General features: G+C 50.5%; 1 protein-coding gene across 5 annotated transcripts in view; it reads left to right on the top strand.

Moving 5' to 3' along the window:
- SIN3A (SIN3 transcription regulator family member A) overlaps positions 1-22,661 on the top strand; it is an 865,613-nt gene that overhangs the window by 335,655 nt on the left and 507,297 nt on the right. For 3 of the 5 annotated variants that reach the window (XM_078685093.1, XM_078685092.1, XM_078685091.1), the window contains one exon: positions 5,264-5,434. In XM_078685093.1, coding sequence (XP_078541219.1) covers positions 5,264-5,434 — 171 coding nt within the window. The remainder of the gene's footprint in view (positions 1-5,263; positions 5,435-22,661) is intronic. The other 2 variants (XM_078685095.1, XM_078685094.1) reach the window with 1 other exon arrangement.

Here is a 22,661-nt window from a genome sequence, read left to right on the forward strand (position 1 = left end):
ATTCCCAGAACGCATTCCCGTCGGCTCCGCCGGACAGGGAATCCAAAAGGTATGAGCAGTACGGCAAAAAGATCTTCTCCTCCCTTGGTCTGGGACTGCAGTCTTCCAACACCGCATGCCTCTTGGGCCGCTACACCCACTCTCTGTGGGATACAGTTGCGGAAGTGCTGCCAGAGTGTCCGTTGGAGGTACGGGCCAAACTCGGCCAAGCCCTTGTGGAGGGCCGGGATGCAGCCAGATATTCTATCCGGTGTGGGCTGGATACCACCGACTCACTAGGTAGAGCGATGGCAACGACAGTGGCGGTCAGACGTCACGCCCGGTTATGGGTCCGCCAACTTTTCGGCCGATGTCCAAAACACACTGATGGACATGCCGTTTGATGGCCGGCGCCATTTTGGCGACAAGGCAGACCATGCGCTTGAGCGCTTTAAGGACTCCAGGGCTACGGCCAAGTCCTTGGGCCTCTCGGCCCCGCGCCAGCAATCGGCTGCCTTTCACTCTTTTCGTGGCCAAGGAAGGGGTGTACCCACACGTGCTGCCAGCCACGCTCCGCAGGGTAATACCAAACGCGGTGGCGGCCGAGGAAACCGCCGTGGAGGTGGTCAGGGACAACGGCGAGGTCAGTCCACACCTTCCCCCGCAGCATCCGTCTCAAAACCCTCCTAGTCCGTGCTTTCAGGCCCATGTGACGCCAGTGGGGGGGCAGGGTTCGCCTTCACCTCCTCCACTGGCGCACTGTCACGTCGGACAGGTGGGTGCTGCAAATTGTCCGAAGGGGCTACTCCCTCCCCTTCGAGGCGACCCCTCCAGCCATGCCACCGCAGTTCCACCGAGTATCGGGGTATCATTTGCGGCTTCTGCGGGAGGAAGTTACGGCCCTCTTGGCCAAGGGGGCCATCGAGCACGTTCCTGGGCCAGAAGTAGGGTGTGGTTGCTACTCCCACTACTTTCTGGTACCCAAGAAGGGCAAAGGGGGCCTACGCCCTATCTTGGACCTCCGGAACGTCAACTGCTTCCTCCGGAAGGAGAAGTTCAAGATACTGACTTTGGCTCAGGTCTTAGCTGCCCTAGACCCGGGAGACTGGATGGTAGCGTTGGACTTGCAGGACGCCTATTTCCACATCCCCATCCTGCCGGCCCACCGGCGCTACCTGCAGTTCACGGTAGGCCACGAGCACTTTCAGTTTACCGTGCTCCCCTTCGGCCTTACCAGCGCCCCACGGGTGTTCACGAAAGTGATGGCGGTGGTTGCAGCTTATCTGCGCAGGTTAGGGGTTTCAGTCTTCCCTTACCTCGACGACTGGTTGTTGAAGGCGGGCTCGCCCCAAACAGTTGTCAGCCACCTCCAGACAACGGCAGACCTCCTGCACCAGCTGGGGTTCTCCCTCAATGTGCTGAAGTCACACGTGTGCCCCTCTCAGAAGCTCCTCTTCATCGGAACGGTTCTGGACTCAGTGCAGTTTCGGGTTTATCCTCCCGAACAGCGGGTCCGGGATATTCAGGCTCTCATTCCACTCTTTTAGCCTTTATCCCGGGTCTCGGTCAGGTTGACGTTGCGGCTTCTGGGGCTGATGGCCTGCTGCACCCTACTGGTGCATCACGCCAGGTGGCGGATGCGGGCTCTGCAGTGGGAACTGAAGTTTCAGTGGGCCCAGCATTAGGGCAACCTGTCCGACCACGTCCTGATCTCGGAGGGCACTGCGAGACAACTGCAGTGGTGGCTCACGGACCGCGATTGGGTCAGCGGCAGATCCCTCTCCCTTCCACATCCGGAGCGCGTAGTCGTGACGGATGCGTCCCTCCAGGGCTGGGGAGGCCACATGGGAGAGGTGGAGATCAGAGGCCTCTGGTCTCCGGCGGAGGCCCGGCTCCACATCAACCTTTTGGAGTTGCGGGCGATTCGTCTAGCACTGGAAGCATTCCTCCCCTCTGTCCGGGGGAGTGTAGTGCAGGTGTTCACGGACAACACCACAGCCATGTGGTACTGCAACAAACAGGGCGGGTGGGGTCATGGACCCTTTGCCAGGAGCCTCTGCGTCTCTGGCAGTGGCTGGAACGCCAGGGCGTGACCCTGGTGGCTCAACACCTGGCAGGTTCCCTGAACGACAGGGCGGACGAGCTCAGCCGTCGGTGCATGATGGATCACGAATGGCGTCTGAACTCTGACGTGGCGCAAGGCCTCTTTCAGCGATGGGGAGAGCCTTGGTTAGATCTTTTTGCCACCGAAGAGAACGCGCAATGTCATCTGTTCTGCGCGTTGGAATTTCCAAGGCGGCACTCGCTCGGAGACGCTTTTCGTCGCGAGTGGAGTTGCGGTCTGTTGTACGCCTTTCCCCCTATACCACTTCTGCCCAGAGTGCTGAAGAAGATCAAGCGTGACCGGGCACAAGTCATCCTTGTGGCTCCGGACTGGGCACGAAGGTACTGGTATCCAGAGCTACTCAGTATGTCAGTCAATCCCCCGGTTCGTCTGCCTCTTCTGGAGGACCTTCTGTCGCAGCAGCAGGGGACGGTCCTCCACCCGAACCTGTCCAGTCTCCACCTCCATGCTTGGAGATTGCGCGGCGACAGTTGAGGCCATTTCACTTGCTCCTGAAGTCTGTAACGTCATTCTGGCAGCCAGGCGTCCCTCCACAAAGTCGGTATACGCCTGCAGGTGGAACAGATTTGTGGCATGGTGCACAGCAAAGGCTGTGGATCCTCTTGCTGCTCCTCTCTCTGAGGTTCTTCTCTTCCTTCTTTCTCTTGCCCAGCAGGGCTCTGCTCTGGGCACTATCAAGGGCTACCTTTCTGCCCTTTCAGCCTTTCTAAGGCTGCCTGATAAACCTTCTTTGTTCAAGACCCCTATTGTAAATCGCTTTCTGAAGGGCATCACACACACGTTCCCTCCTGTTCCGTTTGTGATGCCTCAGTGGGACTTGAACTTGGTTCTTACATTTCTGATGTGTGCTCCCTTTGAGCCACTTCACAACTGTCCTCTCCGCCTTCTTACTTTGAAGACTGCTTTCCTGGTTGCTATCACCTCTGCCAGGAGAGTGAGTGAGCGAGCTCCAGGCCCTTTCTTGTACTCCTCCTTTCCTTTCTGTCCATCCGGACAAGGTTGTGTTGCGTACTAAGCCATCTTTCCTGCCCAAGGTTGTCACGGCCTTCCACATCGGGCAGTCTATCACCTTGCCCACCTTCTTTCCGCCTCCGCATCCCTCTAAAGAGGAAGAGCGGCTCCACCGCCTGGACCCAAAACGTGCGCTCTAGTTCTATTTGGATCGCACACGCCAGTTCGGGTGGATGACCAACTCTTTGTTGGTTACGTGGGTGCTAAGAAGGGGAAAACGGTGCACAAGAGGACCATCTCCCGGTGGATCATCTTGTGTATCCAGGCATGCTACTCCTTGGTTAAAAAGGAGCCCCCTGTTGGATTGCGGGCTCATTCCACCCGAGCCACGGCGACTACAACTGCCCTGGGTCGGGGAGTGCCCTTACAAGACAGCTGTCAGGCAGCTATGTGGGCCTCGCTGCACACGTTTGCAAGACGCTACTGCCTCGACAGCCAAGTCCAGAGGGATGGCTTCTTTGGCCGTTCTGTCGTCCAGGACTTTCTGGTGTGATTATTGGTTCGCAGACCCACCACCGGGGTTGGTATTGCTGGGGTATCTATTCTAAGGTAAGGAATCTATCACTAACGTGTCTCTTTCAGATGCACAAGTTACTACTTGTGTAACGATATATCTGTAAGAGACATTAGTTAGTGATAGATTCCTTACCGACCCACCCATCCTCCCCGTTCTGTGAACCGATATCTAGGGTTAGGGTTATCCCCATTCAGGGCCCTAGTTTCAATGGCACCAGTGTTGGTTTTTAACATGGCTCAGCGCTTCTGGCGCGGAAAAGCTGTGTCTAAGAACTGCTTCAGCACGCGGAGGCGGCGTCTAAGTATTCCGATGACGTCATCACGGCGCCCACGACGGACGCGGAGCCGCAGACGACGCCTACCGACGCGCAAGGGTACTGCTACGCAAAAAATTTCCGGATCCAGTCTGACGCCTGGGGATATTCTAAGGTAAGGAATCTATCACTAACTAATGTCTCTTACAGATATATCGTTACACAAGTAGTAACTTGTGCTTCTGGACCTAACCACTAGATGGTGGAATAGTGCATAGCATGTGAACGCAGAAATTCGTCATTCTGCACAACTACTGCCAAAGGTAAGTAACCATTTTGTTTCTTATCACCTTCCTATTATAGTCCGTTTTAAATAAAAACATTTTGTTTAAGGAAATAAATGGAAATTGCACAACATAGCCATGACAAGCTGTCAATTATTATTTTTTTTAATTTTTTGACAAATTGGCTTTTCTGAGGAAAAGATTTCTATATTAATATCCAGCGTTTGGGAGGGCAATTTATTGCTGATGTTTTCGGTGGAGATTCCCCTGAAGTAGAGCTAGTGTTACAGGTCATCAACTTTTTTGTAATACTAATTTGCACTTACTACCAGAAGTTAATCTATATTTGCCTTGGTGTTCTATTTTTTCTTTTGAATCTATACTTTTTCCAGTGCTTCAGAATGCTAGTATGCAAGTTAATGACGTTATATGCTGCTAAATATTTCACCTCTCTGACAATTACTATTGGAATCTGAACATTATAATATGGAATGGGCAGTAAAGATGCAGTATTCACCAGCCCTGTTTATTTAATTTTTAATATGTTATTTTTATTGATGAGTAGGATGTCAGCACTTCAATATTCTTTGCAGCTAAGTTGGGCATTATGTTTGAAGTAGAGCAGACCCTGGTGGTTCAGAAGGAAACTGGCATGTAGGAGGTTAGAGTTAAGAAAACTTCAGCCTCTTTGCTTCTCGCACAATAGATGGAATGGTGATGCAGCTTCATTAAATCAAAATTAAGGAAATCTACTGCACCGTTTAATACTAGTGTCTGGATTGGAGTACCACCATATGTTTTGGTTTACAGACCCTGGACAATTTTTTTCATTGACAGTATTTACTTGGTCATGTATATAAAATGACAAGCATATAGTGAAAAGACGAAGCATCCATTTTTCTGGAAATAACGTTTGCACTAATCAGTAGTCTCATAACCACTTGCAGGAAGGCATGAAAAGGGCAGCTATTACGGTAAACAATAGGATTATTTCTCCCATTACTCCAGAACACTCCAATGACTTGCTCTCTTGTTTTGTCTTGACAATTTTAAGAAGCTGAGATCTCTAATTGTAGTTCTTATTCCTTCTCTTGTTCGTTAACAAGCTGCTTAGTAAGACCACTGCAGAGAAAGTGGAGTCGGTCAGAAATGACCATGGTGGAACAGTGAAGAAGCCCCAGTTGAACAACAAGCAGCAGAGGCCTAGTCAGAATGGCTGCCAGATCCGACGGCACTCTGGGTCAGGGATCACCCCTCCAGTTAAGGTAAGTGGAATTCTGTACTGGATGCTACTCTTCTATGGATAAAGTGAATGGTCCATATGGTGGTGGCCATTTTATTTTCAGTTCTTGTTTTTGATCAGAAATATGGCATTAAATTGTGCTTGCTAGCAGTCTTAAAAGACAAATGTGAAAAAATCAAGCTTGTTGCGCACGTTAGTACCTCCAGCACGTGTATCCTGCTTAGATTAGTAAGCTTTGTTATGCAGTGCGAGTCCTTTTCTGGATTCACATATTGTGCATTATTCCGCCATCTAGTTGTTGGGTCTGGAATAGTCTTAGTTCTTTTTTTTTCTTTTTTTTTTTTCTTCCTGTTTTGGATGCTTTCGACCACCGTTTGGTGCCAGGAACATCCCCTGTGTGATGTCAACGGTATCCTGGAGTTTGACGTGCATGGTAGCTATCTTCAGATGTTTTTTTTTCGTCGTTGAGTCTGGAAGCAAGACGGGACGCTCTGAAGATTTTTCAGATTATCCTGAAAAACTTAAAAAAAAAACTGAAGATTGACTTCTCATCCACAGAGGTCTCATCTCCCCCCTACCCCGACATGCCACTCCTTCTCCCCTTCAACTACAGCCCTCCCTGCTCTCCTGCCTGCATCGGCTCATCTCCTCCTCAGAACAGGCCTCCTGCCTTCATCTGCTCACTGCCTCCTCAGAACAGACCCCCCTCTGCAGCTAACTCCGAACCCCATTTGTCCTCCCCCCCACACCCTACTTACCCCCTCACTCTTATCTCAAACTCCCTTCGCAACATCGAACTTAACCTCTCCACTCTTACCAGAGATCTCTCTCGTCTTAGGAACGATTTCTACAACCTCAAATCCAGCGACCTCCCTCCCCGAAGAAACACCGCTAGCCCTGGTCTAATAAACCCCACCACCTCCAAACCGTGGAAAACAACGCCCATGCTCTGCCGGGCTCAAAGACCACTCCGCACCACTTGCACCCTCTCTCACCGGTAGATTTCCGACCTTCAAAATTCCTACCCTCCATACTCATCAACCATGAACACGCCTCCCCCCTTCTCAAGCATCCCCGTCATATTGGGGACTAGTCGTATTCCCCTCTCACCTGTCTCACCTAGACCCCCTCCTCATCTCACCTCCATCCATGCCCTCCCATCTCCCAAACCCACTCCCCTCACCTGCATGCTTAACTGCCGCTCTGCTGCCCGACATGCCATAGAAATCTCTGAAACCATCCTTAGCGAATCCATCGACATTGCGTTCCTTACAGAATCCTGGCTTAATGACCACTCTACAAGTATTCTACACCTACTCTCACCCCCCGGGCTACTCCATTATTAGGAAAGATGGACCCATCCGAAAAGGCGGTGGTGTAGCTATCATCTTCAAAGACGAACTACAGCTCTCCCCTATCAATAACGCCGAATATGCCTCCTTTGAATACCTTGTAGCTGAACTCAAAATACAGGGTTTCCCCCCCCCCATCCGCCTTCACAATATATATAATCCGCCTGGAAATCACTACCCATTCATTGACGAGCTATCTAACCTTCTTACCCAATCCTCAATTTCCAAATCTAAAAACATCTTCCTGGGAGACTTTAACTTCCATTGGAATGATACCAAAGATCCCTCAATCTCCCTCCTCTCTGACCTTCTCGAAATTAATGACCTCAAACAAACCTGTCAGTCACCAACCCATTCCAAAGGAACCACCCTTGACGCTATCATTACCAGCAAGGATCTAGCCCTCCTATCTAACATCATTCCCATTGACTGGTCCGACCATCACCTTATCCTATTCTCCATAACTACCTCCGCCTCCCCCCCTCCTACCAAAACTATTAAACCCATGAAACTGATCAGAAATCTCAGTCATATCCCTCCCGACTTACTTGAATCCAAACTTCATGCCCAACTTCTCGCTATCCCTCCCTCCCTCCCTTAACACAAATGAACTTACCGAACAATATAACAAAGCGACCCTTGACCTTCTAGCCCCTCTCAAGCTCAAAAAACAAAAAAATATTCCCTGCAAATCATGGTTTAACACAGACCTTAATAATGAAAGACTCCGACTGACTGAAAGATTATGGAGACAGCACTCCTCTCCTTCTAACCTGACCCGCCTCAGACTTGCTAGATCGTCCTACAAAAAACACATCTTTAGACCAAAAACTTCCTTCTTCAGGTCACAACTAGATCGAGCTCAGAATAGGCCAAGAGAACTATTCAGCATTGTGCGCAATCAAACTGCTTCCGCTCCCGCTGTCCCACTGGCCTCGACGACTATATGTGAAGAAATAGCTCTCTTTTTTCAGACAAAATTAAATTAATTGAGCAATCCTTCCTCTCTACTGCGATCCCTACCACCAATCCGAACATCTCTCTTAATATCCCACCCTCCATCATTACTCCCCCCACACCCACTACTGCCCATCATAACTCTGATCTCACTCACCCCCCCTTGCCCTCAAATTTCCTGGACTCCAATCATCCTAATTCTCATCCTAAAAACAATGCCGCATGGCTTAACTTCCAGCCAGTTGTGAGAAGTTGGCCTGATATATGATGCTCACTAATTCTAGTGATCACCTTGTATCAGTCCAAACAACCCTTATGGTGATTGGTTGTAAGTCAACCTGATAGACCAGCTATCCTAGTAGCGTGGACAAAAGCAGTCTTTAGGCTAAACTCTTTTGGCATGTGAAGCCAGCTGTTTTACCACAATATAACCCCTTGAATACCAGATGAAAGGACACCACACAGGTTGTTATGAAAATAAAAGGATATTTATTAACTAACATACACCTCTGAACTCTTTATGAGATCAGAGGGCTAAGCACATGACAATACTACAAAAGAAATACGAGTTTGCACAGTATTTACACGAGTGTCCTAGGGGCATGACAAACCATATACTCAAAACAATGGAATGCGAGGAAGGAAAGTACTGTAAGGAGATCCAGAGGCTGGAGGATCGGTGGGACTACGCTACGAACTAGGTAAGTACGGAGCAGGAGGCCCACAGGACTCACGTGCAGAGTGGAAACTCTCACGCGGGATGCGTACCAACGTCTATGGATGCTACAGTTTACAAAGTTACGGATTCCGGACGAACCCGGCTGGATGGAGGGAAAACAACAGTGGACCTGGACACTAGGATAATGGACCCAGACTTCAGCACCTAGAAGCTTTAGTTACCTAACCCACAGGCTGCGGGTGCATAGGGCTGAAGTTGCGTCGGGTTTGCTGCGTTGATCCCGGTGATGCCTGAAACAAGGAGTTTATTTATTTATTTATTTATTCAAAGTTTTATATAGCGCAAACAAGATCTTTACAGATATCAGGGCGCTTCACAGAGACAGGGGTAGGGGCAACAGGACTGAACAGAAATAATGGGAGCAGTATAATAGATACAAACATAATAGGATAACAGTAATGTACAGAAAACATACCGATATACAATCAGGTAACAAGTAATATAAGACGGCGCAGGTCATTGATCCCGCTACAATAGAGTCCAGGTAAACTTTGGATGTAGGGATGGCTTATACCAATTTCTTAGGATAGAGAGAACACGGGGTGGGGGCATCGGGAGGGTGATTCAACAAACTAAAGTGTATCATATATTGGTCGGTAGTAGGAGAGTAGCATAATAGTGTCACAATCAAATAGGAATATATTGCCAAGAGACAAACAGGTGATCGATAATACAGAGTGATGCAGAGTTTCTGATCCAACACCTATAAAGTTCAGGAGATCTTAGCCAGAAGGATGTTTTTCACCTTTTTCTTGAAGAATGCAGTGGAGGAGATAAGCCTTGTTTCAGGAGGGAGTGCATTCCAGATCCTGGGTGCCATTCCTGAGAAGGAGCGCTTGTATGTTTTTTCCTTCCGGAATCTATGAGGTTTCAGGAGTAGATTTTTTATACTTCTATTGGATCTCGAACCTCCTGATATAGACAACTTTTGAGCGAGGTAGTTGGGTGCCTTGTGGTGCACGGCCGAGTGTGTCATAACGGCAATTTTTAGCTGTATTCTGGCTTCAAAAGGCAGCCATTTTAGAGATTTTAAGTCTGGGGATATATGCAAATGTTTTCTTGAGCCAGTAATGAGTCTCGCGGCAGCGTTCAGGGAGGCTCTTAGGGGTGCTGTTGTGGATAGCGGGAGTCCGCTGAGGGCCACAATTCCATAGTCTATGCGAGGGATGACTAAAGCTTGTACAGCAGTTTGGAAGTCCTTGGCTGGGAGGAAGGGTTTAAGTTTCCTCAGTGTGTTGATTTGGAAATTAGCTCCTTTTGTTGCTTTGCTAACGTGCTGTTGCATGTTGAGCTTAGCGTCGAGTGTGATGCCTAGGGATTTCGCAGAATCCACGATGGTAGGTTGGACATTGAGTGCTGTTAGGTTATTGAGCCAGGTTTGGGTGGTGGTAATTTTCGCCGGAGGTGAGATGAGTAGGAACTCAGTTTTCAGAGCATTTAGTTTGAGGTGATTATCGGCCAACCAAGATTGAGTGTTACTAAGTGTGGAATTCAGAAGTTTGATATCTTCCGGGGATCATAGCTTTAGGTAAAGTTGTGTGTCATCGGCGTACATATGGAATTGAACATTGGATGCTTGGAACAAGGTGGCGAGCGGTTCCATGACGAGGTTGAACAGTGTGGGGGAGAGGGTAGATCCTTGTGGAACACCTAGATCTGCTGGCACAGGTGTAGATAGCACATTGTCGATCTTGAACTTCTGAGACCGGTTATGAAGGAAGGAAGTAAACCATTTGAGAACAGTTCCCGATAGACCCATTCTAGTGCTTAGCAGCTCCAGTAAGTTCTCGTGTTTGACCGTGTCAAATGCTGAAGAGAGGTCAAGAAGGATGAGGAGGCAGGACTCATTGCGGTCAAGGATTTGGAGGGCGTCATCAATTATGTGCGTCATAGCCGTGTTCGAGGCATGTGGGCTGCTAAATTCATATCTTAGCATTAGATCGCCGCCTAGTGTTGGGCTCGGATGATTGCACATTGTTGTCCTGGAAGAGTCTTCGAAGTATCCTGAGATAGGTGGCTCCTCCCCTGGACTACAGTGCGCATGGGCATCGGCTCCATCCCCAGATTGTTTTTTTCCGCCATTGGGTTCGGATGTGGTCTCGACGTCTTACTGTCGGAACCAAGTATAACTAACTTTTAGCGGCCAAAAGGCCTCGATTTTCTTGCGTCGGTATTGTCTGCGCACGGTCTCGAGTCTTCCGTCTCTTGGAGCCGGAATAAGCGGAGTTTTCTTCGCTCTCGGAACTTTGAGGCCTTCTCATCGCGACACGACTGCAAGCCTTTTCGGACATGGAGCGGAGCCCGTTTAAGTACTGCCCGCTCTGTGGGTCCAAGTACCCACACATCGATCTACACCCTGTGTGTAACAAATGCCTTTCGCCTGACCACGACGACGGAAAGTGCAAGGCCTGTGCACAGTTCCGATCGAAAAAGACTCTCAAGCTTCGGCGCGCGGTGCGCATGGAAGCTAAACAAGCGGCACCGGATCCGGAGAACATCTTCGGCGACCAGGACGAAGAGGACCAGGGTCATCATCTCCAAATCTCCCCACCCGGGACGGAGGTCGAGGCGGATCCGGGAGACGACGACGGAGTCGCGGGTCCAGGCCTTGAATACGTCGACGAGGTAGGAGACGACGATGAGATTTATGGGGCCGCGGCGGATAGCTCAGCGGACGAGCTCTGCCCCGAAGGTTACGAGGATACCGACCGGGACACGGGATCGCCTGTCGGCCTTACCCAAGACCCGTTGCCGCAAGCCACAGCCCCGCCTTCGGGCCCGGCCACGGACTTACTTGCTGGGCATACTGTTTCGAAACCGAAACCGAAACCATCGGGATCGACAACACCTAAAATGGCCGACCCGAAATCGAAACTGAAAGTTAAGGACTCGAGTGTCCCTAAGATGGCTGCCGTGCCGGTGAAACCGACGGCGCCTGCTACCCCATCGACTCCGTCGACCTCCGGTCCGCAGAAGTCGAGGAAGTCCGTCGATTCCGATGCTGCGAAATCGAAAACGACGCCAGAGGAGGGGTCCTCCAAGAAAGATGGTCGGCACGGGACAGCGTCTCCGACGCCGTCAAAACCCACCAAAGTCGGCTCCAAGGAGGCTACGCAGGCACACGGAAAGAAGTCTGTGCCCCGAACGCAGGAATCGGAGGCGATACAGACGGGATCCGCGCCCAAGACGCACAAGGCCCACAAGGACGTCGGATCCGAGGGGAAAATCAGACCATCCTCGTCGGCGACGACACAAACTGTGAGTGTGCCGTCCCCCATTGCCGACTCACTGAAAAGGATCAGGGAAAAGGCCTTTGCCCCGTCGGCTCCGATACCATCAACGCAGCCGCGAAAAGACACTCCAGAGAAGCCGTCTGGGAAACTTCTCTTTATTTTGCCGCCGAAGGAGGCGCCCAAGGCATTTTCAACCAAATCGGCACCGAAACAGGTGGTTTCTTCACCGACTGGCCCACTTCCACGTCAGGTGCATTTCATCGACGCTGACACAGGCAAACTGACCCTCTATAAGAGGAAAATAACTTCGGAGCCAGTGGACCCCTATGTCATTCCACTAAAGAAGAAAAGGGTGCCCCTTGACGCCTCAGGCCTCACGGAACCAATCCAGCCTCCTCCGAGACGGAGCCCTACTCCCTCCCCAGACCACTCTGAGGGTGAGGGGTATGATGAGGACGACCAGTACAATTTCCCAATCAATGAACCTGATGTGCAACCGGATTCATTTGATGACACTGGTGACCAGAACACCCAAGGTGCGGGGCAGGACCCGCAGCCTTTTAATGCACGGGCATCCCCAACTGAGGATTCAGCAGGTTTTCATGCCCTACTCGAAAGGGCGGCAGCCAATCACGATGTGGACATGCATGCCGACCCTGTGGAGGAAGACTTCCTTTTCGACACTTTTTCGGTCTCTGAAAGGACAGTAAAGACACTGCCTATGCTTAAAGGAGTCCTCAAGCATGCTGGGGACATATTTAAGGAGCCTACGAGAGCGAGAGTGGTCAACCCTCGCATTGAAAAAAAGTACAGACCTGCACCTGCGGACCCCGCATACATTCGGGGACAATTGCCATTGGACTCTCTTGTGGTCGCCAATGCCAGGAAACGTGCCAACTCCCAGACTACGGGTGAAGCTCCTCCCCCGGATAAGGAATCCAAAGTGCTAGAGGCAGGGGGCAAAAGAGTAGCTGCACAGGCATCAAACTTCTGGCGCATTGCCAATACACAGGCGCTCTTGGCGCGTTATGATAGGGCGCACTATGACACCCTGGAACAGATCGTACAACACCTGCCTCCACAGTTCCAAGAGGGCACGAAAATGCTTATCGAGGAAGGGAAGCTAATCTCAAACGCAGCCATCAAGTGTGCACTTGATGCTGCGGACACAGCTGCTAGGGCTATCAACACTAGCGTTATGCTGAGACGACAAGCGTGGCTCCGCATCTCAGGGTTTAAACCGGATATTCAGACGACAATTCTTAATCAGCCAGTCAATCCTGATAGTCTGTTTGGTCCGGATGTTGACACCACCCTAGAGAAAATAAAGAAAGACACGGACACTGCTAAGTCTATGGGGGCCCTACAGTCACAGCAGTTTCGTGGCGGCAATTTTCGTCGCTCAGGTGCACGTGGAGTCACCAGAGGACAATTGGGTCAACAATCCCAGTTCACAAAAGGTGGGGCACAAACCTCGTTCACTAAACAGAACAAGGGAGGTTACAGGAATAACAGCAACAGAGGTCGCGGCAGAGGAAACAACAGCTCCCGCACCTCTACTCCCAACAAACAGTGACTCTCTGTCACTGCCCCCCGACCACCTAACACCTGTCGGGGGGAGACTGCAGCGGTTCCTGCCCGTCTGGAGAAACATCACCACAGACAGGTGGGTGCGACAACTAATCCAGTATGGTTATTGCCTAGAGTTAAAGTCCACTCCACCCAACATCCCGCCAAGGCAACGGCCTATGTCCGCAGAGCACTTGCTCTTATTGCAGCAGGAGGTAGTGGTGATGCTGCAAAAGGGAGCAATCGAGCTCGTGCCGGTGGGGGAGGAAGGCACAGGGGTATATTCCCTGTACTTCCTTATTCCAAAGAAGGACGGTTCTCTCAGGCCCATTCTCGATCTACGTCCCCTCAACCTGTACATCCTATCGGAACATTTCCACATGCTTACACTGCAACAGATTCTTCCCTTGCTAAACCAAGGAGACTTCTTAGCAACCTTAGACCTCAAGGATGCTTATTTCCACATTCCACTACACCCGTCACACAGGAAATACCTCAGGTTCACTATTCAGGGCAGGCACTACCAGTTCAAAGTCCTACCCTTCGGAGTCACAACAGCCCCGAGGGTGTTCACCAAGTGTCTGGCGACAGTAGCGGCGCACCTCAGGAGGCAGAACATCCATGTCTACCCCTACCTAGACGACTGGCTCGTGCAAGCCAAGTCAGAGCAACAGTGCGCCGCAGACATGTCGACTACAATTCACCTTCTTCACGATCTGGGATTCTCCCTGAACTACCCAAAATCGCATCTTCAGCCGGCGCATGTCCGGCAGTTTCTAGGCGCGACGATCAATACCCTGACGGCCATGGCTCAGCCAAACCAGGTCAGGATAGACAGCATGCAGGCTCTGATCCAAAGGTTCAGGCCGCAACACTCGCTTCCAGCGAGAGTGTTCATGCAGTTGATAGGCATGATGGCCTCCTGCATCTTCATAGTCCCTCACGCACGGCTACACATGCGCCCGCTCCAGGAGTGCTTAGCGAATCAGTGGACACAGGCTCGTGGGCAATTGACAGACCTAGTGTTGGTTACCAGTCGGGCATACAACTCTCTGCATTGGTGGACTCCACACAACCTTTGCAAGGGCCGACTGTTCCAAGAGCCTGTGCCGCAGATTATCCTGACAACGGACGCGTCTCTCCAGGGTTGGGGAGCTCATGTGCTCACTTACACAGTGCAGGGACTATGGACGACGCAGCAACAGAAGATGCACATCAACTATCTGGAACTGATGGCAATCTTCATGGCGCTCAAGTCCTTCATTGTACATCTGTGCAACAAAGTCGTGCTAGTCCGGACGGACAACATGACCGCGATGTACTACATTCAAAAGCAGGGAGGCACCCACTCGCCACAGCTGTCTCATCTGGCTCAGAGCATGTGGAAGTGGGCCATTCAGAGGAACATTTTCCTCATGGCAGAACACCTCCCAGGAAAGGACAATCAGATGGCGGATCTGCTCAGCAGATACAGCCATCAAATGCACGAGTGGGAGATACACCCGTCTGTTCTCCACCCGTACTTCCAGCAGTGGGGTCATCCGGAGATAGACCTGTTTGCCACAGCAGAGAACGCAAAATGCCAACTCTTTGCCGCCAGGTTCCCTCACCCACTGTCGCAGGGGAATGCGATATGGATGAACTGGTCAGGCAAATTTGCGTACGCTTTTCCGCCAGCCCCTCTAATACCGCTGGTCGCAAGAAAGCTAAGGCAGCACGAGATGACTCTCATCCTGGTTGCTCCAACGTGGGCGCGCCAAGCTTGGTACACCACGTTCCTCGAACTCTCAGTGGTGCCGCATCAAAGGCTGCGCCTCACGCCCAGTCTTTTGACGCAGAACCATGGAGACATTCAGCATCCAGATCCACAACAGCTCAACCTGGCGATCTGGCTCCTGAAGTCCTAGAGTTTGGATACCTTAACCTACCTCCGGAGTGCATGCACATCATCAAGGAGGCAAGGAAACCAACTACTAGAGCATGCTATGCTGCAAAGTGGAAGCGTTTTGTCATTTACTGTACGGCCAATGACATCGACCCGCTAGATGCATCTATCCCCAACATCATCTGCTATCTGTTGCATCTTTACAAGTGCAATCTAGCGTACACTTCCATTCGGATACATCTATCCGCCATAGCGGCTTATCTCCAGAACAGGCAGCACCTCTCTGCCTTCAGGGTGCCTGCCATTAAAGCCTTCCTTGAAGGTCTGAAACGAGTCATTCCCCCAAGAACACCGCCAGCTCCGGTGTGGAACCTCAACGTCGTTCTCACCAGACTGATGGGGCCACCATTTGAGCCACTGCACTCGTGTGAGCTCCAATTCCTTACGTGGAAAGTGGCCTTTCTGATAGCTATTACGTCTCTGAGGCGTGTCAGTGAGCTGCAGGCGCTCACAATCCAAGAGCCATTCATTCAAATCCATTCAAATAGGGTAGTGCTACGCACTAACCCCAAATTCCTTCCGAAGGTGGTGTCACAGTTTCATCTAAACCAAACTATTGACTTACCAGCATTCTTTCAAAACCCGCAAACGGTGGCGGAAAGAATGCTCCATACCTTAGATGTACGGAGGGCGTTGATGTACTACATAGACAGAACACAACCCTTTAGAAAGACAAAACAACTCTTTGTTGCCTTCGCACCCCAACACAAAGGCAACCCAATTTCCAAAGCAGGGATAGCCAGGTGGATTGTTAAGTGCATCCAGATATGTTATCAAAAAGCCAAGCGCACTTTAACAATACCCCCCAGAGCGCACTCCACACGCAAACTGGGGGCATCCATGGCTTTCCTAGGGAACATTCCTTTAGAGGATATTTGCAGAGCAGCCACGTGGGTCACACCACATACCTTCACAAAACACTACTGTGTTGATGTGCATTCCAAGCAGCAAGCAGCTGTAGGACAGGCTGTTCTCAAGACACTTTTTCAGGTTTCTGCAGCTGGCACGGGCAACCGCCGCTGATGGAGGGACTGCTATGTATTCTATGCTAAGATATGAATTCAGCAGCCCACATGCCTCGAACTGAATATGCTACTTACCAGTATGCATCTGTTCTTGGCATGTAGGGCTGCTAACATTCATATCGCCCGCCCTCCTCCCCGGTGCCTGTCGCAGCTGCAGATATACTATTGTATTTATTCATTAGCATGGACATCTTTTACACTTTTCACTCCATCTTCTGCCACAATGGCGAAAAACAATCTGGGGATGGAGCCGATGCCCATGCGCACTGTAGTCCAGGGGAGGAGCCACCTATCTCAGGATACTTCGAAGACTCTTCCAGGACAACAATGTGCAATCATCCGAGCCCAACACTAGGCGGCGATCTAATGCTAAGATATGAATGTTAGCAGCCCTACATGCCAAGAACAGATGCATACTGGTAAGTAGCATATTCATTCCGTGCTATGTTTCGCTCGGAAGCCTGATTGATGAGGGTTGAGGAGGTCAAATTGGTCAATGTGTTTTGTTAGTTGGAGTTGGACACATTTTTCCAGCAGTTTGGCCAGGGTGGGGATATTGGTGATAGGGCGGTAATTGTTCAGGTCAGACGGGTCAGCTGTAGGTTTCTTGAGTATGGGCGTGACTTGCCCCACCTTCAGGGAGTCTGGGATGAGACCTTGTTGAAGGGAGCTGTTGATGATTTTGGTCCAAAGTGGGAGGAGCAGGGGGATGAAGTCTTTTACAGCATTAGCAGGTAGGGGGTCTATGAGGTGATTAGAGGGCTTCAAGGTGCAAAGCAGTTTGTGTATTGCTTCTTCCGAGTAGGTGTCGAAGGACAACCATGATGCATTATTTTTAGGTTGAGTGTTAGACATTCTGGTGTGGCTGGGAAATCGGTTTACATCCATGATGAGAGAATTTCTTATGTTGTCTGTCTTTAGCTTAAAGAAAGCAGAGAAGGCTTCACATTGTGGGGTGTCGCTTGTTGTGCTGTTTGATTGTAAGGGTTGTGTCTTTGTTTGAATTTTGATAAGTTCGAACAGCTTTTTTGGCCTGTTTTTTGCTTGGTCCAGCTGGCGGCTAAAGAAGTCAGACTTTGCGCGCTTTATTTTCCTAAAGTAGGCATTTCTCTTGTTCTTAAGCGTTTTGAGATGCAGTGATGAGGGGTCAGATCTCCAGGTGCGCTCGGCCATTCGCATAGCACGCCTGTCATCATTGTATGTAAATGTATTGCGACTTATATAGCGCACGTATCACCCGAAGGCATCAAGGCGCTTGCTTAGGGAACCCGTCCTGGTATTCCCCTGTGAGATACCCCGGCAGGGTATCCACAAGGTGAAAGCCAGGCATCCCGCCGCGAGGGGCCGTAGTGGAGATTAAGCAAGCTATTGCCCAGAGTCGCAGAGTGTGACCCCGTGAGTCGAGTAGGCACCGGAGCGAGAATTGTCGAGTCTGTGGAATTTTTGAGCCCGAGACCCGCCGAGTCTGCCGTCATACCAAGGCTTAGAGATCTTGGTGGAGACTCTCTTCAGTTGCAATGGGGCGACTTCGTTGACTATTGAAGTCATAGAGTCAAGGTAGTGATCGGTCAGTGATTGAACATCCGAGGCACCTGAAGGGGGAAGTAGGAGACTGCCGATGTGGGGAGGCAGGGTATTGGGGTTAAGATTCTTCATGTCCCTTTTCCAGGTCTTGGATTTGGTAGGTTGAGCCGGGTTAAGTTTAACTTTTTCGTTGATAAAGAAGGTGATAATGTGGTGATCTGACCAGTCGCAGGGTTGGATCGCCTCCAGTTGGGTAGAGTCCTCTTTGGCGATGATGAGATCGAGTATCGAGCCTTTGTCGTGTGTTGGTCTATCGCATATTTGGGTGAGGTCAAGCGCATTAAGGAAAGTTTTGAGACTATTCACCACTGCGTCTTTCTGATCGTTCCAGTGGAGATTAAAGTCACCCAGGTAGACTTGGGTGGTCTGCCGACCGGCATTGGATGTGATCGTGTCCATGAGTTGTTGAGTGAATGTGAGGTTGTCACCAGGCGGGTGATAGATGAGATGTAAAGCACAAACTAGTTTGCCCTCGCTGGTGATATCGAGGCAGAGGAGTTCACAGGAAGTAAGGGAGGGGGAGGTGGCTTTAGTAACGGAGAGGTTGCTCCTAAAAATGCATGCAATTCCCCCGCCCGTTGCTGGCAGACAGCCAGATGGAGGAGTCCGGTGGTTCCAAGGATGGAACTAGGAAGAAGGAAGTCCTGAAAAGGAAGGGGACAGAGTCTTGGTCACTAGCCAGTGACGGTGCTGGAACCAGGAGGGAACCAGATGCTGTCACCGCGTTCAGGTGGAAGAAGGGTCGCTTCTCTCTGTAGCTGCGCGGACCAGGAGCTGTTCTTCACGACCAGGCTGGAGGCACGAGCTGTCCCACGTAGTCTGCTGCTGTTGGCGGTGTCGGATCGTCGATCTGGACAACAGGCCTTGGCTAATGCAAGCCACGCGGTGGAACAAAGATGGCGTCTGGAGTGGACCAGGAGGGTCCGGGGTGCTTCTCTTTCACAAGGAAGCAAGGGCCAGTCTGGTGGACCAGACTAGCAGTGTCGAAATCTTCGGGTCGTCGTCTCAGAGGTCACTAGCCAGCCGGCAAGTGACCAGACAACAGGAAGGGCAGCAACCAGGCAAAAGGGCCCCACGCAGATCACGGGGAGGCTGGGGGGCTGGTCTTTGGTGCAGGAGCTGCGTCGGTGTGGGGCTTCAGTCCCCAATGCACTCACTCGAGGAACCCTCGGGGGTCGTGCTGGAGGCGCTGTGCAGGTTTCTTCAAGATGGCCGTCTCCACGTTACTCGTCGCACCCACGGGTCCCAGCTGTGCTGTGGATGTGGGTAGAGGTCAGAGAGGTCTGGAGGTCCGGGTCTTGTCGAGCTGGGTCGTAGGATTCCGGGATGGAAGGACTTTGCAGCAAACCGCACAGGAGCTTGATGGTGCCTGCGATGCAGGATGGTCACTCCCTGACCATAGGGGAGATTCTTCAGTCTTCTGATGTTCAGGAGGTCGAAGGTCAAGAGTTCTTCGTGGAAGTTGTCAAGAGTAATCTAATCTGGAATGGGACCAGCTCCTACCTTTATTCAGCTAAAGGGGGCTGCACTACGACTAGGTCCCTCCTATGGGTGGGACCAGGAAGGGGGGTGGTTACACCCCCTATCCTTTGTCCAGTTTCCCGCCAGAGCTGGGGCTGGAGTGCCCCAGCAACTGGTTGGAACCGGTGTATGCACAGGGCACCTTGTGTGCCCCAGGCATGTCTCATTCCTTTCAGCCTTGGCCTACCTAATACACAAAATCCTGTCTGGGGTGGTGCTAGCACCTCCCAAGGCAGGAAAACCTTTGTCTGAGTCTCCCTTGCTGCTGGAAGGACTCCCAGCAGCAGGAGGTCAGACTTGTGTCTGTGGTGGCAGCATCCATTTTGTGATGCTGAGGCTCGAGTTAACTTTAACCGGGGTTCACAGTTACAGACATGTTGTGTCCCTCTAGAAGGGTGGAATGCTAACCCCGTTGCCAGAATTGGCGAGGGGTTAGTATTCCAATTCGTATGACACCTTACTCGACATGTTTTGATAATGCTATGCCAAAGTTAGCATTTGACCGCGAGGTTCATAATGCACTTAAGAGTATATGGTATAGCGTTATCATGGAACAGCTATAAGGACTTGGTTCCGCAAGCTGCAAACGGGCTCAGCTCATGCCAGAGCACCATCTCACATAATTCCAAGCACTCTGCCTTCAGGATTGATAAGGCCTGCCGCCATAGGAGTGACTGATAGGAATATATGTGTCCATTTATGGTTAGATATAGGAATACTATATCTAAAGCAAAGGGTGATAACACCACCTTGCCCCAGCTGTCGTGCAGCCAGTTGTGTCAGATTTGGGTGGCCAGCCAGGGGTGGCATAATACATGCTGCAGCCCCTGGTAGGCCCTGAGTGCACCTATGCCCTGGGTACCTAAGGTACAGGGACTGATAAGGTGACCCAGTATCCAATTGGATATGTACCTAAGGTACATGGAGTCCATTTTAACAGAGAGAGCAGGAAGCCTGGGGTCCTGAATAGCAGGATCCCAGGCCAACTAAGTCAAAAACCAGCAAAACACCAGGAAAAAAGTTGGGGTAACCATAGTCAGATATCCACCTTCCTACACCAGTCACTGAAAGAGATGTCTTTAACATCATTACCAAACTCAAACCTTCCTCCCACACCAAAGACCCTCTCCCCTCCAAACTTGTCCAAAACCTCAAATACATCATTACCCCTTCCTGGACCTCTATTATCAACAGCTCCCTTGCCACCGGCTGCGTCCCCACTTCATTGCAACTAGGCCAAATCACCCCCATTATCAAAAATCCTCTGGCGGACCCAAACGACCTCAATAACCTTCGTCCCATCTCCAACCTTCCCCTTCTTTCTAAAGCCCTGGAAAAATGTGTCGTTCTCCAACTAGATAGACACATTGAACACTTCAACTTACTAGACCCCTTCCAATCTGGCTTTAGGAAAGGATGCAGCACTGAAACCGCCATGCTAAACATTGTTGACGACATCCACCACTCACTTGACAATGGTGAATCTAGCCTTCTGATCCTCCTTGATCTCTCTGCAGTGTTTGATACTGTTAACCACTCTGCTCTACTCTTTGTTCTTAGAGATCGATTCGGCCTAAATGGTACAACACACAAATGGTTTGTCTCATACCTACAACACCGTTCTCAACAAATCAAAATCCAAAATTGCCAATCTAACCCTACCTCCATCTCCTTAGGAGTTCCGCAAGGATCCATCCTCTCTCCCTCTCTCTTTAACCTTTTCATGGAACCCCTCACACTCATTATTAAACAAGCCGGGATCAACTACCATCTCTACGCCGACGACACCCAACTCTATTATAAGAATAAAACTCATGCTGACATCCTTCACCTCAACAACACTCAAGATTCAAGCCTGGTTCCACATTAACCACCTCAAACGCAACCCTAAAAAAAATTGAAATTATTCTTTTTTCCCCTAAAAATAACCAGCTCCCCATTCAGAATTGAATCTCTGACCTTAATGCCCTCAACTGCTCCTTATCTTTGTCCTCCTCAGTCAAATCACTAGGGATCTCCCTTGACAACCTCCTAACCCTCAAGGTACACATCAACAATTCTGCCAAAGGAGCCCTCTTCACTCTCCGCCACCTTAAGAAAATCAAGCTCTTCATCCCTATCGATGATTTCAAACTAGCAGTCCAATCCCTTGTTCTTTCTCGCATGGACTAGGGCAATGCCATTCTCACCGGAATTCCCAAGATCCACCTAGCACCTCTTAAATCTGTGCTTTACCTTGCAGCTAGGCTTACCTCAGACTGCAAGCGATTCGACCACATCTCCCCTGCCCTTAAAACCCTTAAATGGCTTCCCTTTGAAGGTAGGTCTGCTTACAAAACAGCCTGCATTACACACAAAATTCTCCATCAGAACACACCGACCTACCTCGCTCTACAAACTCACTAAAGCCGGTTGCTCCCGTTCCTTGAGAAGTACGAACACCCTCCTTCTTATTCCCCCCCCTTCTAAAAAAGAAAACCACCCAGTCACGATCCTTTTCCGGCAACGCGCCTTGCATTTGGAATGCCCTTCCAACTGACCTTCGCTGCAACCCTTCCTACTCTAGCTTCAAAAAAGAACTCAAACTACATCCCCTCAAAAAATACTGGGGACCCTAATCCCTATCTGTTCTCTTCCACTGGCCACATCTGTCCGACCTTAGATGCACCCGCCCTCCCTTTTTCAGCCTTACTCGCCCTTCCCCCTCGTCACTTCCCCCTCCCTGTTTACCACCTTCACTCCTCCTTGCACCCCCCCTTCCCTTGTCCACCCTCAGCCCTCATCCCCTCCAACCCCCCCACTTCAGCCCCTCCTGCTCTCTTCCTTACCAACCTAACAGACCACTAACATCCCTATCCTGACTGCAATTTTCTGGCTCTCTTTTCAATTTGTGCCTTATGATATTTTTGATTATCACATCTTCCACATTTTGGTGTGCTTATTTCCCATATTTATCATTGTGAAATCTGTCAGGCGGGGACTTTTATGTTGTTTATATACATTGATGCTATGTATGTCCCCGTCTTGTTGACCTTGTCTCAAAAATGTAAAGCGCTCTGATACCCCTGGGTCCAGCCGGCGCTATATAAAACCTCTAAAATAAATAAATAAAAATAAATTGACGCCGTAACAGAGGACAGAAGAAGAGCTCCGGGACCAACACCACAGGGGACTGCCATCGGTCCACAAATAGCGAGGTAGGGAACATGGAGAACATTCCCTTTAAGTGCCACCACAAGTACGCTCAACGTGACCCACATGACGTCTGCAACCTCGCCTGCCCAAGGACCATCAGGACAAGGACTGTAAGGCCTGCGCGGCGTT

This window comes from Lissotriton helveticus, chromosome 3_2, assembly GCF_964261635.1.
Source record: "Lissotriton helveticus chromosome 3_2, aLisHel1.1, whole genome shotgun sequence".
NCBI lineage: Eukaryota > Metazoa > Chordata > Amphibia > Caudata > Salamandridae > Lissotriton > Lissotriton helveticus.